Below are 20,182 nucleotides of genomic sequence, written 5' to 3'. Positions count from 1 at the left end.
TTTGTTGATGATCCCTGTGGAAAAATTGCACCTCTGGTGGTATCTTTAATCAGCACCATATTAAGCAAAAAGAAGAAATAAACGAAAAAAAAGAGGAAAAAATAAGGTCTTCCTTTCAAACTACCAGAGACTTATTTTTTACAACACCATCCGAGTGTGGCCGTCTGCCAGCCTCGTCTGGCACCTGTGTCGGTGGCACATAAAAAACACCATCCGAGCATAGCCGTTTGCCAGCCTCGTCTGGCACCTGTCGGCGGCACATAAAATCACCCACTACACTCTCAGAGTGGTTGGCGTTAGGAAGGGCATCCAGCTGTAGAAACATTGCCAGATCAGACTGGGCCTGGTGCAGCCTTCTGGCTTCCCAGACCCCAGATGCACCGTCCAACCCATGCCACCATGGAAAGCGGACGCTAAATGATGATGATGATGATGATGATGATGTCTGTGCACCGTTTGCTAATTCCCTTGAAGATATTCAACAGACTGTCAATATATTTATTTCAGCAGTCAGATGTTTTGGCTTCCCCCATAAGCACAAAGAAGACGGAGCTTCTGTTGCAGTCACATTCTGGTAGTAATCAAGGTTATGCCTAGAGTGTATCCTTGAAGGTAAAAATAATAAGACAGTCAATGTTTTCATTCATCTTCACTCCACAGTGACAAATGATGACAAGCTTGATAAAGAGATTAAAAAAACATGAAGAGGAAGAGCAAACACAGCTTTTGGCAAACTCTATAAGAGGCTTTGGAATATCTATTTCTTTACTGCCCACAAGGGGCTAAACACAGAGGGGACAAACAAGGACAGACAAACAGATTAAGTTGATTACATCGACCCCAGTGCGAAACTGGTACTTAATTTATCGACCCTGAAAGGATGAAAGGCAAAGTCGACCTCGGCAGAATTTGAACTCGGAACATAACAGCAGAGGCAATACTGCTAAGCATTTCGCCCAGCGTACTAACGTTTCTGCCAGCTCGCCACCTTCTATTTCTTTACTACCCACAAGGGGCTAAACACAGAGAGGACAAACAAGGACAGACAAACGGATTAAGTCGATTACATCGACCCCCAGTGCGTAACTGGTACTTATTTAATCGAACCTGAAAGGATGAAAGGCAAAGTTGACCTTGGCAAAATTTGAACTCAGAACGTAGTGGCAGACGCAATACTGCAAAGAATTTCGCCCAGCATGCTAACGTTTCTGCCAGCTCACCGCCCTAACTTTGGAATATCTGTGAAGGTGTTGGTGTACCGTACAAAGTGTACAAGTACATTATAAAACTTAACTACTACTTAAACATTTCAGGCATGATGTTTATCTGATTTATGGCTTCTACAAGGCAGAAAGGATTTATTTACCAAAGGAAACTGAAGCAGGATTTATTGGTTAGTTAAGGCCAATATAAATCCTGAATGCAGATGGCAAGATTTACATGGGCTTACTTGCTAAAAGAACAGCTACATCTCTATACAAAATGATGGCTATGTGAATGAGATGTGAATGAGAAGGCTAGACTTCCCGGTGTGTCAAACCCACATTTTAATCTGGGATCCAATACAAGACACTGTGAAGAATATAAGGGATTTGAATGTTTGGTGTAATCTGGCAAATGCTTATGGTTCTGTACCACACAAACTGGTGACAGAAGCAATAGATTTTTTGGACACCGAAGAGGATTGCAGATTTGAGGAAGTGTAACAGTGTCTGAGTGTGGTTCACAACAGACTGGCAATGTCTTGGAATTGCTGCAGGCTGCACAATATCAGTTGTGTGGTTTTTACATGTCATGGAGATGCTATTTAGATCAGCAGACTAAGAAGGCAATTGTGGATGACATAACAACACTGACAAAGGAACCAAAAAGGTATGCAAATAGTTCTCGGAAGACTGGATGAACTATTTACTTGATCAAAAATACAGTTTAAAGCAAGAAAGCCAAGCATCTGTCAAAGGTTAGCAGAAACAAATGAAGTTCAGAATAACAGGGGAAACCATGCCAATAGTTAAAGGCTAACCCATGTAAGTTTAAGACTATGGCACACTAAGTCTTTGTTGAGATAATGGCACAAGCTGAAGATAGGTTAAAAGCAACAAGTCAAAACTACTTGGCAAATTATAAGATTTGGTGCTTGCAGTTTGATCTATACCTATTTCTTTACTACCCACAAGGGGCTAAACACAGAGAGGACAAACAAGGACAGATAAACGGATTAAGTCGACCATATCGACCCCAGTGCGTAACTGGTACTTATTTAATCGACCCCGAAAGGATGAAAGGCAAATTCGACCTCGGTGGAATTTGAACTCAGAACGTAACGGCAGACGAAATACCGCTAAGCATTTCGCCCAGCGTGCTAACGTTTCTGCCAGCTCACCACCTTTACAGTTTGATCTATACCATCCACCCCCAGCTTGTATGCAGAGTAACACTGTCTAAAGTAGAGATCATGGAACAAAAATGCAATATTTACACCAGGAAGTGGCTTGATCTACCTCAAATGATTAACAGATCAGCACTGTACTGAAAGAGAGGGTTTCTTCAACCACTTATAACATCAGCTGAGATCTACAAAGCTGGAATGGTGTAAACAGTCCAATGTTGTAGAAATTCAAGACAATTTGTCAGATATCAAAACTGCAGGAACATAGCAAGCAGAGAAAGAAACTACAGACAGACTAGCATCACTTGAACGTCAAGACATAGAAGGAGTGATTAAAAGTGACTAGAAAGGCATTGGCTGTAATCGACTTAAACTATTTTCAATAATGACACAGAGGAAACACAGAGCTGTGTTAAGCTAGAGAAGCAGAGAAAAGGAAACTGCATTTGATTCAATGCCCTCAGCAAGAACGGATTACCAAAGGGGGAAGAAGAATCTATTGACATACTGGCATACAAGATATAGTGGGAGTAATTAAAAATGACCAGAAAAGAAGGTTATTGAAGGAAAAGTTGGTTGGAATAAGAAGGTTATTGAAAGAAAAGTTGGTTGGAATAAGAAGGTTATTGAAAGAAAAGTTGGTTGGAATAAGAAGGTTATTGAAAGAAAAGTTGGTTGGAATAAGAAGGTTATTGAAAGAAAAGTTGGTTGGAATAAGAAGGTTATTGAAAGAAAAGTTGGTTGGAATAAGATCTGGAGGTGAAGCATATCATGGCCGAAATTCCATCTTTGAGATGTCTATGATGTATTTCCAGCCTCTGCTCAAATCTGCTGAGATGGAAAATGGTAAATTTTCCAAATGTAGATGAAGAAAAATTGGGACACTACAGAATATATTATCTAAGTCAGTGCTTTTCAAACTTTTTGCTGGAGCGGAACCCCAAGGAAACATTCCACTGGCTCGAGGAACCCCTGTGCAATAATTTAATAGTCTTATGCACACATATCTGCACAGGAGAATTAAAAATTACTGCCAATTTTGGCAGTTTTGTAACTTCTTGCAGAACCCTTGGACTGTACTGGCGGAACCCTAAGGTTCTGTGGGACCCTGGTTGAAAACCACTGATCTAAGTGCTCAATGGCACTGGACAAGGAATATTGTGTTGCCAAGAAGCAGATGGAAATGATCAATGAAAGCAAAAAACCACAGAAGAATAGCAGTAAATGGTTTATCACATATAGTTAGTCAGGGCCAAGATGGTTACCCAAAACGGGAGAAAGCTGTAAAGCTGTGATTCATGAAAACTGGGATGGAGTTTGGGAGCTGACAACAACTCTTTTAGGGATTGCGTTTGCTCGGCAGTGAATTATCTCCCCTTGATTGGTCCTTGTCTTTTTAGAATAATAATGAAATTATTGTATACAGTGCTCAGGTGCACCACAACTTGTCAAAAGTGTGTATAATGCATATGCAGTAATGTACAAATGTCTGGGAAGTGAACAGTGTATGAGTCAGATACATGCTTGCGTGTGTATGGAGGGGAGAAAATCCGGTGTAGTGTTGGTGAATCTCAGGAAGCATGGAAGTTTTGAAGGATGCAGTGCTCCAACAACTAACAACTGATGCCGGCAGTTTGTTCCAGGCTTCAGCAACTCTCAGCGTGAAAAAATGTTTCCTAAAGTCATGGGAGCTTTTTATATAGCAACATAGTGGAAGTATGTGAGCATAATTGGAAACTAATGGGGATAATAATAATAATAATGAAATTATTGTATACAGTGCTCAGGTGCACCACAACTTGTCAAAAAGTGCGTATAAAGCATATGCAGTAATGTACAAATGTCTGGGAAGTGAACAGTGTATGAGTCAGATACATGCTTGCATGTGTATGGAGGGAAGAAAATCAGGTGTAGTGTTGGTGAATCTCAGGAAGCATGGAAGTTTTGAAGGATGCAGTGCTCTGACAACTAACAACTGATGCCGGCTGTTTGTTCCATGCTTCAGCAACTCTCAGCGTGAAAAAATGTTTCCTAAAGTCATGGGAGCTGTGCTGTTTTCTGACTTTGTAAACATGTCCACGGGTGTTAGACAGGTGGAGTTTCAAAACACCTGTGCTCGTTCAATATTCACATCAAATGCAGTTACTAAAAACTCCTTTGGGGATGTTCCAGCTTACAAAATGGCAAAAGAAATGTAATATTTTGATCAAGAAATACTGGATAGCTGACTTTCAATAGGCTTTTTGTGTTTTTCTTATTTATAATATCTTTACTACTGGTTGAACTTCATATCTCAGACATACACAGTGTGTAGGGAGAAGTGCAGCTGTGTAGTAAGAAGTTTGCTATCCAACTGCATCGTTTCAGGTTCAGTCCCATAGCATGTCACCTTAATTGTCTTCTACTATAGCCCTGAGCCAACCAAAGCCTTGTGAGTGAATTTGTAGACAAAAACTGAAAGAAAACTGTGTGTATGAGAGAGAGAGTGTGTGTGTGTGACTGCCTTCTTGCCTGGACTTCAAGCAATAGTTATACATTAATGTCATTAACATGCAAGTCGCGACCTTCATTCTGTGAAAACATATGTCTGGTCATGGGGACAGGAAGGGCATCTGGCTGTGGAAAATCTGCCTCAACAAATTCCGTCCAACACATGCAATTATACAATAATGAAGACATTATATATCTCTTTCCCTCTCTCTCAATATATATATATACTAACTGTTGAATAACCTATTTTGAATACCTAACTGTGAGCAAACCAGTAAATGTTTGAAGAAATCCCTTACTAATTACCAATACACACACACATATATATACTGTATTTTGAAATAATAGCATGAAATTTAATATCAAAAAAATTTCTCACAAAGATACATGTGTCTAAAATAGTATTATATTAAAAATATATGTAAATATATGAAACATGACAGTTTAAAACTTCGTTAATTAATGCATCATACAGTCGTTTCATGAAAGTATTATCATTATAATGGAATCCATTGATGATATACATTGATAAGCAATACTTCCACTCGTCAGGGATGGAGAAGATAAACTTTTTATAATATATCACCACAATTAAAATATCCTACTCTACAACACCAAATACAGGATCTATTATTGTCAGTTCTGATACAAGAAAAATTAATAAATATAAAAATAGCTTTAGTAATAACAGCAATAACAATACTAATAATGAAACAAACAATCACACTAAGATCCCAGATAATGCTCAAAATACTCGGACACATAGCAATGATATCAAAAGAACAAAATCCCAACAAAATTCTAACAACCATATATTGGAAAATTTACAACATGCCTTAGGTAATACAATACCACAAACTAATAGTAATAAGCGGAAAGTGTAACCTCTCGAAAGAGCTGTTCTTCACTCCTGCTCCAGAGCGTCGGCTGCGGGGTCATTCCGAGAAGCTCTACCTGCGACGATTTCATCTCAATCGAAGGAGAGGAGCTCTCTCCGTCCGGGTTGCGGATCCGTGGAACAAGCTGCCAGACGAGATGGTGAAGATGCCGACGACCGCTTTGTTCAAAGTCTCCCTTGACCTCAAGTGGCCTGAACTCTTTACATGAACACCACCCTGTACTTAACTCCATGTCCCCCCTACATGGCCTTGCTATTTGCTTTTGAGCCAAATTAACTAACTAACTAACTAACATATATCTAACTCCAAGATAAATAAGGCTACAGCAAATTCAATGATAATATTAAGCACCATAACAAATAATTATAATAATATTAAATGTTATACCTCTGAACAGAAATATAAAAATAAAAATTGCCCATGTAAAAATAAAGAATCATGCCCTTAAGAAGGTAAATGTAGAAGACTCAACATGATATACAAGTACATAGTTATATTAGCGGATAGGTTAAGTAATATGGTATACATAGGGAGTTCTGTTAATTTTAAGCAAAGATTTTTAGCACACACACATTCCTAAAAAGAGCCATTGAATTTGAGTCTATTAGATAGAGTTCAGGTTTAGTAGCTAGAGAACGTATGAGGGAAAAAGAATTAGTTAAGGCCCTAGAGTTAAGGCCCATGAGAAATGGCAACACATCCCAGGTGAAGCACATGGAGTGTATTGTCAGGGCTAGACTTCTTGCAATGGGAAGCGAGGGAATCAAGGCTGCTGGATGGGTATGAGTGGTGGAGGCTCAATGTGGAAATGATTCCATAATTCGATCTGTGGTGAACCAACAAGGTGAGTTGATAAACGAACCCGAGGAGATGTGTAAGACTTTCCAGGAGCGCTTCGCCCTGCTTTTCGGGCGAAGTGATGGACCAGATAGTAGGATAGGCCTTACAGACATCCTCGCCAGGTCTCTTGAGGCAGGATGCGGAGATCTGTGAAAGGTCAATCACACCTGAGGAGGTGTTAGAGGCTATAGCGGACTGCAGTGGTGGTAAGGCACCAGGCCTCGATGGTCTACCATACGAACTGTATAAGAGTATGCCAGACTTGTTTGGGCACATACTGGCAGCAGAACGGGTTGATCCCCAGATCTGTGTGTCTGGGAGTGGTGATGTTGGTCAGGAAGAACCCGGACAAGGATAGTATAGATAACTTTAGGCCCGTCACTCTGCTGAATGCAGAGATGAAGATTTTGGTCAAGGTGTTGGCAAAAAGATTGATGCATGTTGTGGATGGCCTGATCGAGGAAGCACAAATGTGTGTGATCCCCGGTAAAACCATCCAGGATAATCTTCATCTTATATGCTACACCATAGAAGAGTTTGGTAATGAATCTGGTAAGGGCAGGGCACTGGTCCATTTAGACCAAGCTAAAGTGTTTGATAGGGTAGATCATCGTTACCTGGTATCTATTCTTGCACAGTTTGGACTAGGTTTTGGCTTCCTTAGGTGGATCATACAGTTGTACAACAATATCAACTCAATCATTAGGGTGAACAGTTTTCTCTCAAGGCCGTTCTGTATCAAGCATTCGGTTCACCAAGGGTGTCCACTCTCACCACTTTTCTATGTGATGGCCCTTGAGCCATTGCTGCGAAGGCTGAGTGGCATCCCGACGAATCCAGTAGGTGGGGCATCAGTTTCAGCTTACACGGACAACATCACTATCATTGTGGCCAAGATGGAACACCTACAGAAAGTAGGCAAGACCATCGAGGCTTACAAGATGGTGGCAGGAGCAAAGATTAACCGGGAAAAATTGGTCAGCTTGCAACTTGGCACCTGGAGGGACGAGATGATGCCTTTGAATAGCGTCATGGGACACTGGACGGAGGGCTCAGTTAAGCTGTTAGGAATCTGGTTTGGCCCAGATCTCCAGATAGAAAAGAACTGGACTGAGGTAGCGAGCAAGGTGAGCCTGATAGTCAAGACTTGGTCTTGGTGGTGGCTGTTCTTGAAAGGGAGGGTAGAGGTGGCCAATGTTTATCACATCGGTCATTGTTTACCACCTAACTGTCGTTCCTTGTCCAGATTTGTGGTTGGGCAAGTTGGAGAGGCAGATCTTCTACTTTTTGTGGACGAGCTTTGGTCCACTTGTGAGGTGTTCTATCTGCTGTCAAAAACCGTTAAAGGGTGAGTTAGGGATGCCTTGGCTGTTGATGCACAAACATGTGTTGAGATTGAGGCACCTCTGGCTTTATCTGGATGGTGAACGGTTGTGGTCTCTGCTTGCAAAACGGATGTTCCCTAGGTTCACTAGTTTTGGTGGAAGAGAAAACTGGTTTCATTGAAAATCGAGGTTGGATACAAGTTACACGGAGTGCTGCAAGGCTCTTCTCCAGTTCTGCAGCTTGGGCAATGCCAGCAGTTTGGGCACCACCGCAGATTTCTATAGTAGGTCGGTAGAGGCCGGAAACGTTGATGCCCTGGGGAAGACCCTGGGTCTTGATGATAATCAGTTGGACAGTCTGTTCCGCAGAACATTTGGGCCAAAGACACTGGATAATTTCCAAAAGTCTCTGGCCTGGCAGTGTTACCGAGGAGCCCTACCAGTTCGGGATAAGCTCACTAGACATGGTCATCCTGGCCCACAGGCCTGTTCAAGATGCGGGCGGGATGAGGAAACTGTCCCACATGCTATTGTTCAGAGTCCAGGTGTGTCAGAATTGTGGGCTTATACAGAACACCTGTTGTCAGATGTGAGGAGAGTACAGCTATCGTCTGTGTCAATTTTAAAAATTGACCCACCTGATTTCCTTACGGAAGAAGGTACGAATTGTTTTCTCTTGGTAGTAGCAATTGCAAAAGAGGTGATTTGGAAGTCGAGAGTGAAAGGAGTAATGATAGGTAGCTTTGTCACCGGCCTCACATTGGTGAAGGCCTTCACCTTTCATCTGAAAAGGAAAGTGGGGCTAGAGAGGAGGTGCCTGTCAGCAAGAATGTATAAAGATAGATGGGTACATGTAGCATGAATGTTGGGTATGAAAGACTCTGCGTGAACACACTATAAAGGTTACCAGAAGGGGTCAATAGAGAAACAGGGCTCATGGGGTTGGAGCGCCAACCTGTTTTAATACCTCATTTTTTTGTCTTTTATTGTTTTGTGATTGTCTTTTGTCTATCATACGATTATCATTTTTGTGCATTTTTAAATCTTATAACCATCCGTATGTGTCTGACCCCAGCCAGGCTGTACTGTCCCCTTGTGGGAAATCAAGAAATAGCTTACACAAAATTGTCATGGATTACCAAGGTGAACTTACCAGGGATACATATATACAAACTTTAAATTTTCTTACCAAAGCCTACCTGCATAAATCAAAACAAGTAAATTTTAATCTATTTTTCAAATATTTTTTGGATTTTAAAACAACATTCGATATATTATAAAAACTTTATCTTCTCCATCTCTGACGAGCAGAAGTATTGTTTATCAATGTGTATCAACAATGGATTCCATTATAATGATAATACTTTCGTGAAACAATCATAAGATGCATTAATTAACAAATTTTTAAACTGTTATGTTTCATATTTTTACATATATTTTTAATACAATACTATTTTAGACGCATGTATCTTCGTGAGAAATTTTTTTGATATGAAATTTCATGCTATTATTTCAAAATACAATATATATAATCGCTCATACTTATGTCTAGATACTTTATAGTATTAATATTTTTGACACTTATACAAAGAGCACTCATAAATTCAGTGTATAATATTCTAACAGAATATATATAATTAATGATATATATATATATATATATATATATATATATATATATATATATATATACCTGAGTATGTACATACATATAAAACAAGGTGGGAAAAAATAGTGCTTGAAAACCAGAGGTAGAATAATATGCTTCATTGTTAAAGCTGCAAAAGCATCACAAAAATATCACAAAAAGCTGCAACTCAGAGTTTCATGTTCTCATTTGTCAGGCAGTTGTGATCACAACTGCCTGACGAATGGGAGATATTTTTGTGATGTTTTTTGCAGCTTTAACAATAAAGTGTATACATAATACATACATAAATGAAAGAGTGTGTGTGTGTGTGTATGAATGAGAAAGAGAGAGAGAGAGAGAGGTTGAGGGAGACAGTGAGTGAGTGCAATGTAGCTGGCACAATAATTCATTAAGTTTATACCCGTATGAAATAGAGTTGAAGATTGAAGAATATTTTATTCAACCAAAGGCAAGGGAGATAACTAAGAAAATATTTGAAATGGATTGCCAAACCAGATTCCATACGTATGCATACACACTCACACATGGACATACACACGCAAAGCAATCTTTCCTCCCAAGCATATGAAGAGTCAAATGTATAGAAGGGGGGTTAATAAATTATAACCCTCACTGTTAGAATATAAATGATGGAAACAGAATTCAGAGCTATAGGTTTTCTTCAGCTATCCAGGAGATAAAGGAAGTCCAGGATTTAGTTCTGTTAGCTGTGGAAGGAGATAGCTGAAAGTTCAATTTTCCTACAAGCAGAAGGTGTCCAGGATTCAATTTAGCTACTCAAGAAAAAGGGGGTCTAGGGTTAACTGTAGCTACCAATGGAAGGAGAGGTCTAACTACCAAGAAATGAAAGGGGACCGTGTTTCAGTTAAGCTAGCCAGGGGTGATAAGTGTTCAGTGTAGTTATGGACCCAGAGTTTATTTGGTATGTAACTCAACTCATCCTGGACACTGATAAAATTTAATGTCTAATATGAAAATTCTTATTTGAGATAAAGTGACAACCTCCTAACACTTTGTCAAATGAAATGTCATACTAAAGTGAAAGAAGCCATACTGACCGGGGTCAAAAAAGAAATCGAAGGAATAGGTCTCTGTTGAGGTCAGGTCAAGAGAAACCAGCTGGGGTTATGTGAAAGGTTACATTAGCCCTTTCGTTACCAACCCGGCTGAAACTGGCTCTGGCTCTGTAGTACAAATGTCTTATTTTCATAAGTTTTGAATTAAAATCTCCCACCAAACCTTAGTCGCAATTTATGTTCCTAACACAAGCTTAATGATAACCAAGTTATTTTACTAAACTCTTTGTTATATTTAAAGTAATTGAAAGAAACACAGAGCATCTCAAAATAAATACAGTAACGAAAGGGTTAAGGTCAAAGGAAAATGGTCATGCAGTAATAAGGTCAACCTCAATGATATTGCTGACAACAAAGATGACAAATTAATAGAGTTCACAAACATATGCACACATTTGGAAGTGTATGCACATAGCTGGATTCACACACACAAACACATGTTGAGATCAATGTAACATAAATATTTCGCACAAATATAGAATGAGCAAAGTGAAATTCAAGTTCTGAGCCTAAAAATATATTAGAGCACTAATTAACAGAATGTATTTATTCTGTTAATTAGTGTTCTAATTAGTGCAGAATTCAATACAGAATTGAATACACATGTGATGTACTTAAAATCCACTAATTATGGTTCTGTTTTATGTTGCTTGTTTCAGAATCACTCGTGTTTCCATTGTCGCTCTTTCAATCATGCTTTTTATCTGATTGTATTACTGCAATAGAACCGACTTTGTCTTTCATCCTTTCAGAGTCAATAAATTAAGTACCAGTTGTGTACTGGGGTCGATCTAATTGACTGCCCCGCCCACCCCACCCACTCCCCCAAAATCTCAGGCCTTCTGCCTTGAGTAAAAAAAGAACATCTTTGTATATCTTTGGTCTCTACGTCACTTCTTCTTTGTCACACAATGTTGTTAAGTTTGACAAGCTACATTATCTTGAATCTTAGTTCGCTTCTTATTCAGCTAGCTTTTATTTCGTATTCGTAGCAAACACTTTCCCTTAGAATATATCATCTCCGAGTTTTTGGTTTCCAACACCTGCTTCCGGATTCACATTTGAGATGTGAAGGTGGAGAACAGTTATGGCAGTTAGCTGATGCTAAATGTTTCTCATTACTTGAGATCGTGGTTACGAAGTGTAAAACATAAGGAAAAATCTGATAATGATGATAATGCTGAGTCAAATAGTAGGTATTCTAAGAGTTAATTAAAGATTAGTTGAATTTATTATCCAAAGATATTTGAATATGAGCAAGGACTATTCTTTGAAGTATCCAAAATATTTAAGAAAAACAAAGAAAAACAGAAATTTTACTCGGAGTAAAAGTGAAGCAGATGTTATTTAGCAAGGGGAACTTTAAGAATCAGTTAGTCAGAAAGTGCAAAAACAAATTCCTCATAAACCAAGCTCCAACTCTGAAAATCAAAATTTTTTTCTTGCTGCAGTTCATGTTAAACATCAACCATTTCTTTGATCCAGTTCCATATCCTTTGGTTAATTATTCTTCTATCCACACAGCTCCCAAATTGTGTGAGTTCACTCATTTGACTTATTTTCTTCATTATTCAGTCACGAGGTGGAGGAGTAAAGGGACCAGGAACTTTTAGTGAAATAAGTTTGGATATGTATAGGCAGGCAGAAAATATCAGATTTAACCCTTAACATGTTGGAGGAGGAGCATTAGGTCACCACATGAGTTTTTTCTTCTCTCGATGTGACAAAATACACCTGCAGCTACAAGAGAGGAAAACTCTACAGCGACAGAATGGACCTAAGTGTGTTAAAGATTAATAAGGATAACAATGATTAGGTAAACCTTGATGGGTTTTATTTGTCGCTCCTGTGAAGGTAGGGAGCAGTGCAAAACTGTTTCTTTGATGTGTAATGACTGAATCTTTATGCTGCCTCAGTGGAAATTAGGTCGTTATGTCCCCATAGATGGAATGATTGTGGTGTTCAAAGGAGGAGACACTATTGGTATGGCGACAGAAGGTTTACTCAGTCAGAGGAGCAGAAGCCATTGCAGGAGAGATAAAAGGGACAGAGGAAAAAAAGTAAAACTAATTAGGTTTAGGTGATTGGGTATTTGCCAGGATTAGTATAGGACAATTGTGTAGCAACAGCATTGCTACAAAGAGGAATATATCAGCAATTAGGGCCTAATCGAGTGGAAATATTTCCTGATTCTGAAAAGGACATGTGATGTTTGGGATGCAATCTTTGCTATATTATATATTCAAGATTGCAACACGAGATCAGATATTGTGATGGTATTTATAAATACCATCAGGGATTTACTGATTAACTGTCTGTGTGTAGTACAAAAAAAAAAAGAAACTGTTTTCTTAAATGTGTATTGATTGAACATTTGTGTTGGTTGCTCACAGATGAATGCCCTATTTAGAGGAGGATTTCAAAGTTTCTAGTCATAAAAGCATGAGTCTGGCATAATGGAAGCCCATAAACAAAGTAACTTAGCTACGAAGTCCTCATGCAAGTTGAAGGCTTTGCAGATGTCAATGGCAACAATATTGCTTTCAGCAAATTTCTCCAGGAAAAAAGGAGAAACAAGTGCTTAGCAGATCTTTTGTAGAGCTCTTTGGAAAATGTAATGAGAAAGGAGAAAAACCTTGGGAAAATTGGTCTATGGGAACTGCATCCAGAAAGGAGAACATCATGGAAAAGCATGCCTATGGAAACTCTATTGAGAAGAGATCTTTGACAGAGTTTGTTAATGGAAACTTTATTGAGAATAGACATTGAAGATGATATTTCCAATTTCTAAATCTTGGATATGACAGTACTAGAAGTGTGATTGGTTTGGGTGAAAGAGTTTACTTTTCTTGGGAAATAAACACACTGCCAATGTGTGTGAGAGAGAGAGATTGAACAGTTTAGAGAGGGTAAGATCTAGTTTGGGTACACACTATTTGAGGCCCTGTCATTGACACAAAGTTCGTTCATGATAAAAACCTCCCTGCTGGTGACAGTGACATCCTTAAGGTCTTACAACTGCAAGCAAACCACCAAAAAGGGATCTATTATTAAGGTGATAAAAGGCTATGGTAAGCAATATAACAATGCTTACAAGAACATTGGATAACAAGTTACTTAAAGATCAGCAGAGAAAAGCCTTGAGAACATTTTTTAAAAGGTGTGTCACTGATGGGAAAAACTAGTTTGCATATAAAAGTTGGTGTTTCTTTTAATAAGGTCGGGCTCAGAACTTTTGAATCAACCCCTAAATATTGACACATAGACATCCATCATTTAGATTAGTAGTATATTACTTGAGCAGATCTTTCTGCAGATGTTATAGCTCACACATACATCTGTGTACATGTGTGTTATCACTGATATAATATATTCTATATTCGTATACACAATTTACAACTGAGACCAGAGTGATGTATACTATTTGCTAATTTCTCTCTCTCTCTCTCTCTCTCTCTCTCTCACTTATTTCCCCTCTCTCTCCACACTAACATACGTGAGATCACTATATTTATTCATACATTTATACACACACACACACATACATATGTATATGTGTGTATTTGCATATACGTGCATATATTTGTATATATGTATATATATCTATATATATATATATTTGTGTATTTGCATATATGTGCATATATTTGTATATATGTATATATATCTATATATATATATTTGTGTATGTGTGTATATATATCTATATATATATATATATTTGTGTATGTGTGTATATATATATATATATATATATATATATTATATATATATATATATATGTGTGTGTGTGTGTGTGTGAGTGTGTGTGTGTGTGTAAACGCATATTGCCCCTGAGTTTGAAACAGAACACTGGTAGAAAACTGAAATTGTGTAAAATGTTTACAGACAACAAGGATGATGATGATGATAATGATGTTGATGATGATAATAAAACTGTACAGAATAAAAGAAAAAAAAACCAAAAAAAAAAAAAAAAACGGTGAAGATGAGTGAGTGTGCGGCAGATTATGACATCATTTCAGCTGAAGTATGGCCACCATCAAGGTTGATACAATAAGAAGGAACACATCGTGGATATGGCAATCTCACAGTTTAAAACATACTATTTCATTATAAGGAGATGGCAGTTAACTCTTTTGATTGTCATTTAACTTGCATCATTGAAATTGTCAGTGAAAAATAGTTTTGTCGTTTCAGATCAATACAATCACTACCCAAAACAGACACCACAAACACCCTTGCACACACACAGGCACATTCAGATACTCACACGCACTTGAATCAATGAAAGAGCTTCTTGGTAGCTGCTCACTATACTCGATATAAGAGCTAAATCTCCCTCTAGCATCTTTTAGAACGGAGACCACATATTTTTGGGGGAGTTTTTTTCTCTTTTTTTTTTTTGGCTTATAAGGATATCTTTTGCATCATAAATAAATACAGAATAAAGATCAACAATATAAAGAGGATGGCCACAATATATACACTGATCAAATAAGGGAATTCAATCCAAACTGACACGCTGGACCTCTTATATTTGCATATTCAGGGCTATGGGCCCCGTGACTTGCTGCTAAACATTATATCAGCACCACTATGTTAAACAGCAATAAACCTATACATACCTCACTCACACACGATCATTATCATTATTATTATCATTATTATGATATCTGTGAGTTCCATGTTTCTGATTGAACAATTGGAATCATAAAACAGTTATGACTGAAGAAGCTTTGGCTTCTAATAAAACAGGCACACTATTTTAAATATTGAGTACTTTCCGCATTTGTAAATGCAAATAATCAATCAATTCAGGTACATACATACATACATACATACATATATATATATATGTATATATATTTTACACACACTTATATACAAAATAGAATACAGTTAAATAAAACAAGTCCTTGAACTGGAATCCAGTCTTATAGTCAGGAACAAATATAATTTTTGATTTTGTTTTTGCAATACAGCCCATCTTGTCTTTTTTTTAATTCTTTTTTCTGGGGGTTAGGGCTTTCAGCTGCTTCCAGAAATAAGTTAAATGGTAGGAAAATTGAAGAAAGACTCTCTCAAAAATTCTTTATGAATGGTGAGTAGACTTTGGTGAGCAATGAGAGAATTGCTAGAAATTATAAAGTAGTGAAAATGATTTTAGTAAAATGCAAGGTGATGGTGGTGATGGATTTTTTTTTAGCCTTATTCTAGAACTAAGGCACTGTTTAAGAAAATGTTCATAGTGATTTCGGAATCAGTGTCATTACCTTTACTGCTGCCATCTGGTAGTTCCCGTCGTCCTGGCAACAGGAACACTATTGATGTGGCAATGAGTATATGCCAGAGGCTGTGAACATATTTATAATTTGTTTCGGTCTCAAACAGTGTGAACAAAAGAAGGCCCACCAGAGCCAGTATCACTCCAGGTAGTAAGCAGAAGACATATCGACGCCACGTTGGGTAACAATGATGCCTCAATCGACATTGGTAACCCTGAAATGAAAGAGATTGTAAACACTTTTAAAAATATGTATGTATGTATGTGCATGTATACGCACATACGTTTCTTTACTACCCACAAGGGGCTAAACATAGAGGGGACAAACAAGGACAGACACACGGATTAAGTCGATTACATCGATCCCAGTGCATAACTGGTACTTAATTTATCGACCCCGAAAGGATGAAAGGCAAAGTCGACCTCGGCGGAATTTGAACTCAGAACGTAACGACGGGCGAAATACCTATTTCTTTATTACCCACAAGGGGCTAAACGTAGAGGGGACAAACAAGGACAGACACACGGATTAAGTCGATTACATCGATCCCAGTGCATAACTGGTACTTAATTTATCGACCCCGAAAGGATGAAAGGCAAAGTCGACCTCGGCGGAATTTGAACTCAGAACGTAACGACGGGCGAAATACCTATTTCTTTATTACCCACAAGGGGCTAAACATAGAGGGGACAAACAAGGACAGACACAAGGATTAAGTCGATTACATCGATCCCAGTGCATAACTGGTACTTAATTTATCGACCCCGAAAGGATGAAAGGCAAAGTCGACCTCGGCGGAATTTGAACTCAGAACGTAGCGACGGGTGAAATACCGCAATGCACTTCGCCCGGCGTGCTAACGTTTCTGCCAGCTCGCCACCTGTATGTATATGCACATACACACATACGCCTGTATGTATACGCACATACACACACATGTAGATATGTATGTACGTATGTATGTATAAATGTCTTAAGGATGTATCATGCGAAGAGACATAGAAATAATCGGACTGAATACCCAATCGCGCAGTTAAACCATTGGGAATGAAGGTCTCCTAGCCTTTGTTAGGGCATCCTTCTAGGAGAAGGTAACTTAGGTAAATGGGATAACTCCGAAATAAACCCTGCGGCTCAGTGGTTACCGATGATGTTGACTTGTTCTTCTTTTCGGATTATGGTTGCTGTTGCTTAGTGAGTGGGATTGACTCAGTGCACAAACTTTCCTCACTTTACAAAAAATCTTCTTGCACAGGCATTGCACGATAACAACATTGATTAAGCCTCATGCAATGGCCATACTCGATAACGAGGGGGCAGCCATCATCATGTCATGTATGTATGTATGTATGTATGATGTATGTATATATGTATGTATATATATATATATATATTAGAAGAAATGAGGTAATCAGATCGGATGGTTTATATTTACAGATATTTATTTATATATTACATTTTTTACATATATATATCATTTAGATCATTAGCGCTTTCTCCCATTCTAGTGGGGTTTTCAAATCAAAATATATATATATGTAGGTAAATTTCCTAATTTGGTTGGTAGGGATATACAATCCTAGTGGGTACCGTATTTGCTTTTACCAGTTACTAATGCTGGCAAACTCGGTCAGTGTAGAAAAACTCCAGTTTATTTTGCTACCCTGAGTAGATCTTCACATTGGTAAATCTATTTGTCTCCATAGAGACTGCATGTTGTTGATAGAGAAAAAAAATAATAAATTAATAATTAAGGAGAATAGAAATTTATATATCCAGTTTTATTCTGCAGTTAATCATGTCTTTCGTGAGTAACTGCAGAATAAAACTGGATATATAAATCTGTTTTCCTTCATTATTAATTTAATATATATGTATATATATATATATTTCATGGAGGCGCAATGGCCTAGTGGTTAGGGCAGCGGACTCGCGGTCGCAGGATCGCGGTTTCAATTCCCAGACCGGGCGTTGTGTGTGTTTATTGAGTGAAAACACTTAAAAGCTCCACGAGGCTCCGGCAGGGAGTGGTGATCCCTGCTGTACTCTTTCACCACTCTTTCTTCCACTCTTTCTTCTGTTGGCCTGCTCGCTTAGCCAGCGGGGTGGCGTCATTCGAAGGCTAAAACAATGCGAACGCATTGTGACCAGCGATGTGTAACAAAATCTGATGGTCTGGTCGGTCACGTGATATATATTTCAATATTTATGTCAATTTTAAAAATCTGACATGAGTCCCATGCCTATTACACAAATAGATAGGAACAAATAGATGTGAAACTCAAAAGTCCAGCTTCACAGCTCTTTTCTTAAGTTCTTATTTCTGCACTGATGAATACTTTACTAATTCCAGATTCTGAAAATGAATTATCTCTTTGTATGAAACGATCATCTGCATGAATAAATTTCTTACAACTTTTTAACATCTTATCTCTTCCGTTTTTGACAAATATGGTTGGATTTGTAGAACTTCATTTGATAACTTAATCATACACTCAATATACTAATATATATATATACATATATTCAATAATGAGGGTGAATAAAATTATAGATATTAATTCAATAATACCCTTATTTTAACACCGAGTGATCTAGCACAATAAACCAGGGATACAAATTCATATTTATCCGTAAATATAAGAGAGCCAACTTTGAATATGTTAACTCTAGTGCTAGAAATAGCTCCACTGGTAGTCGCCAACGATAATTCCACATAGAAATAGCACTACAATCAACGCAATGAAATTGAAATGTTGTATTTCAATTTCATTGCGTTGATTGTAGTGCTATTTCTATGTGGAATTATCATTGGCGACTACCGGTGGAGCTATTTCTAGCACTAGAGTTAACATATTCAAAGTTGGCTCTCTTATATTTACGGATATATATACATATATATATGCATATGGATGAGGACAGCTGAGTGAAGAAGTGTCACACTCTAACTGTGGAGGGAACCTGTGGAAGAGGTAGACCTAGGAAGACATGGGATGAGGTAGTGAAGCACAACCTTCTAACATAGGGCCTCACAGAGGCAATGATAAGCAACCAAGAGATTTGGAGATATGCTGTGTTTGAGAAGACCCGGCAAGCCAAGCAAGATCATAGTCATAGCCAATGCTAGTGTCACATAACTGGCCTGTTTAAAAGCACCCTCCAATCATTGGGCAATATGCCATGCTTGAGTTAAACCAAGTGAAATCATAGTCATGGCCAATGCCAGTGTCACCTGACTGGCACCTGTGCCAGAGGCATGTAATAAGCACTGTTCAAGCGTGACTGATGTCAGTGGCACCTGAGTGGCACATAAAATGTACCATTCAAGCGTGGCCGATGCCAGTGCCGTCTGACTGGCACCTGTGTCAGTGGCACATAAAAAGCACCATTCAAGCATGACCAATGCAAGTGCTGGCTGACTGGCACATAAAATGCACCATTTGAGCATGGTTGATGCCAGTGCTGCCTGAATGGCTACCATGCCGGTGGCACATAAAAGCATCCACTACACTCTCGGGGTTAGTGTTAGGAAGGACATCCAGCTGCAGAAACATTGCCAAATCAGATTGGAGCCTGGTGCAGTCTCCCGGCTAACCAGTTTTTAGTCAAACCGTTCAACCCATGTCAACATGAAAAGCAGACGTTAAATGATGGGAGTGGCTGTGTGGTAAGTAGCTTGTTTACCAACCACATGGTTCTGGGTTCAGTCCCACTGCATGGCACCTTGGGCAAGTGTCCTCTACTATAGCCTCTGGCCGACCAAAACCTTGGGAGTAGATTTGGTAGACGGAAACTGAAAGAAGGCCATCGTATATATATATATATATATATGCGTGTGTATGTTTGTGTGTCTTTGTTTGTCCCCCTAGCATTGCTTGACAACTGATGCTGGTGTGTTTATGTCCCCGTCACTTAGCAGTTCGGCAAAAGAGACCGATAGAATAAGTACTGGCTTTACAAAGAATAAGTCCTGGGGTTGAGTTGCTCAATTAAAGGCGGTGCTCCAGCATGGCCACAGTCAAATGACTGAAACAAGTAAAAAAGTAAGAGTAAGAGTATATATACATCAGTGAGTCTACAGAGAGTACAGGCCAAGACCAAGGTGGAAGAAGACTCAGTGCATGACTCCTGTCTACAGATGACTGCACACTCAACGCTGCCACAGAGGCTCATATGCACCGGAGCATGAACAGCTTTTCCACTGTCTGCAACAACTTTGACCTC

The 20,182-nt window shown here is 38.6% G+C and overlaps 1 protein-coding gene across 8 annotated transcripts in view; it reads right to left on the bottom strand.

Annotated features, from left to right (window-relative positions):
* The window catches only part of LOC115223894 (post-GPI attachment to proteins factor 6), a 107,256-nt gene that overhangs the window by 17,940 nt on the left and 69,134 nt on the right, over window positions 1-20,182 (bottom strand). For 6 of the 8 annotated variants that reach the window (XM_029794615.2, XM_036512812.1, XM_036512811.1 and 3 more), the window contains exon 11: window positions 15,947-16,172. In XM_029794615.2, the coding sequence (XP_029650475.1) occupies window positions 15,947-16,172 (226 nt within the window). Of the gene's footprint in view, window positions 1-11,996; window positions 12,313-15,946; window positions 16,173-20,182 lie in introns of those variants that run through there. The other 2 variants (XR_005003650.1, XM_036512813.1) reach the window with 2 other exon arrangements.

The sequence above is a fragment of the Octopus sinensis genome, linkage group LG24 (genome assembly GCF_006345805.1).
Source record: "Octopus sinensis linkage group LG24, ASM634580v1, whole genome shotgun sequence".
Lineage (NCBI taxonomy): Eukaryota > Metazoa > Mollusca > Cephalopoda > Octopoda > Octopodidae > Octopus > Octopus sinensis.
This window is presented reverse-complemented; position numbering and strand designations above follow the sequence as displayed.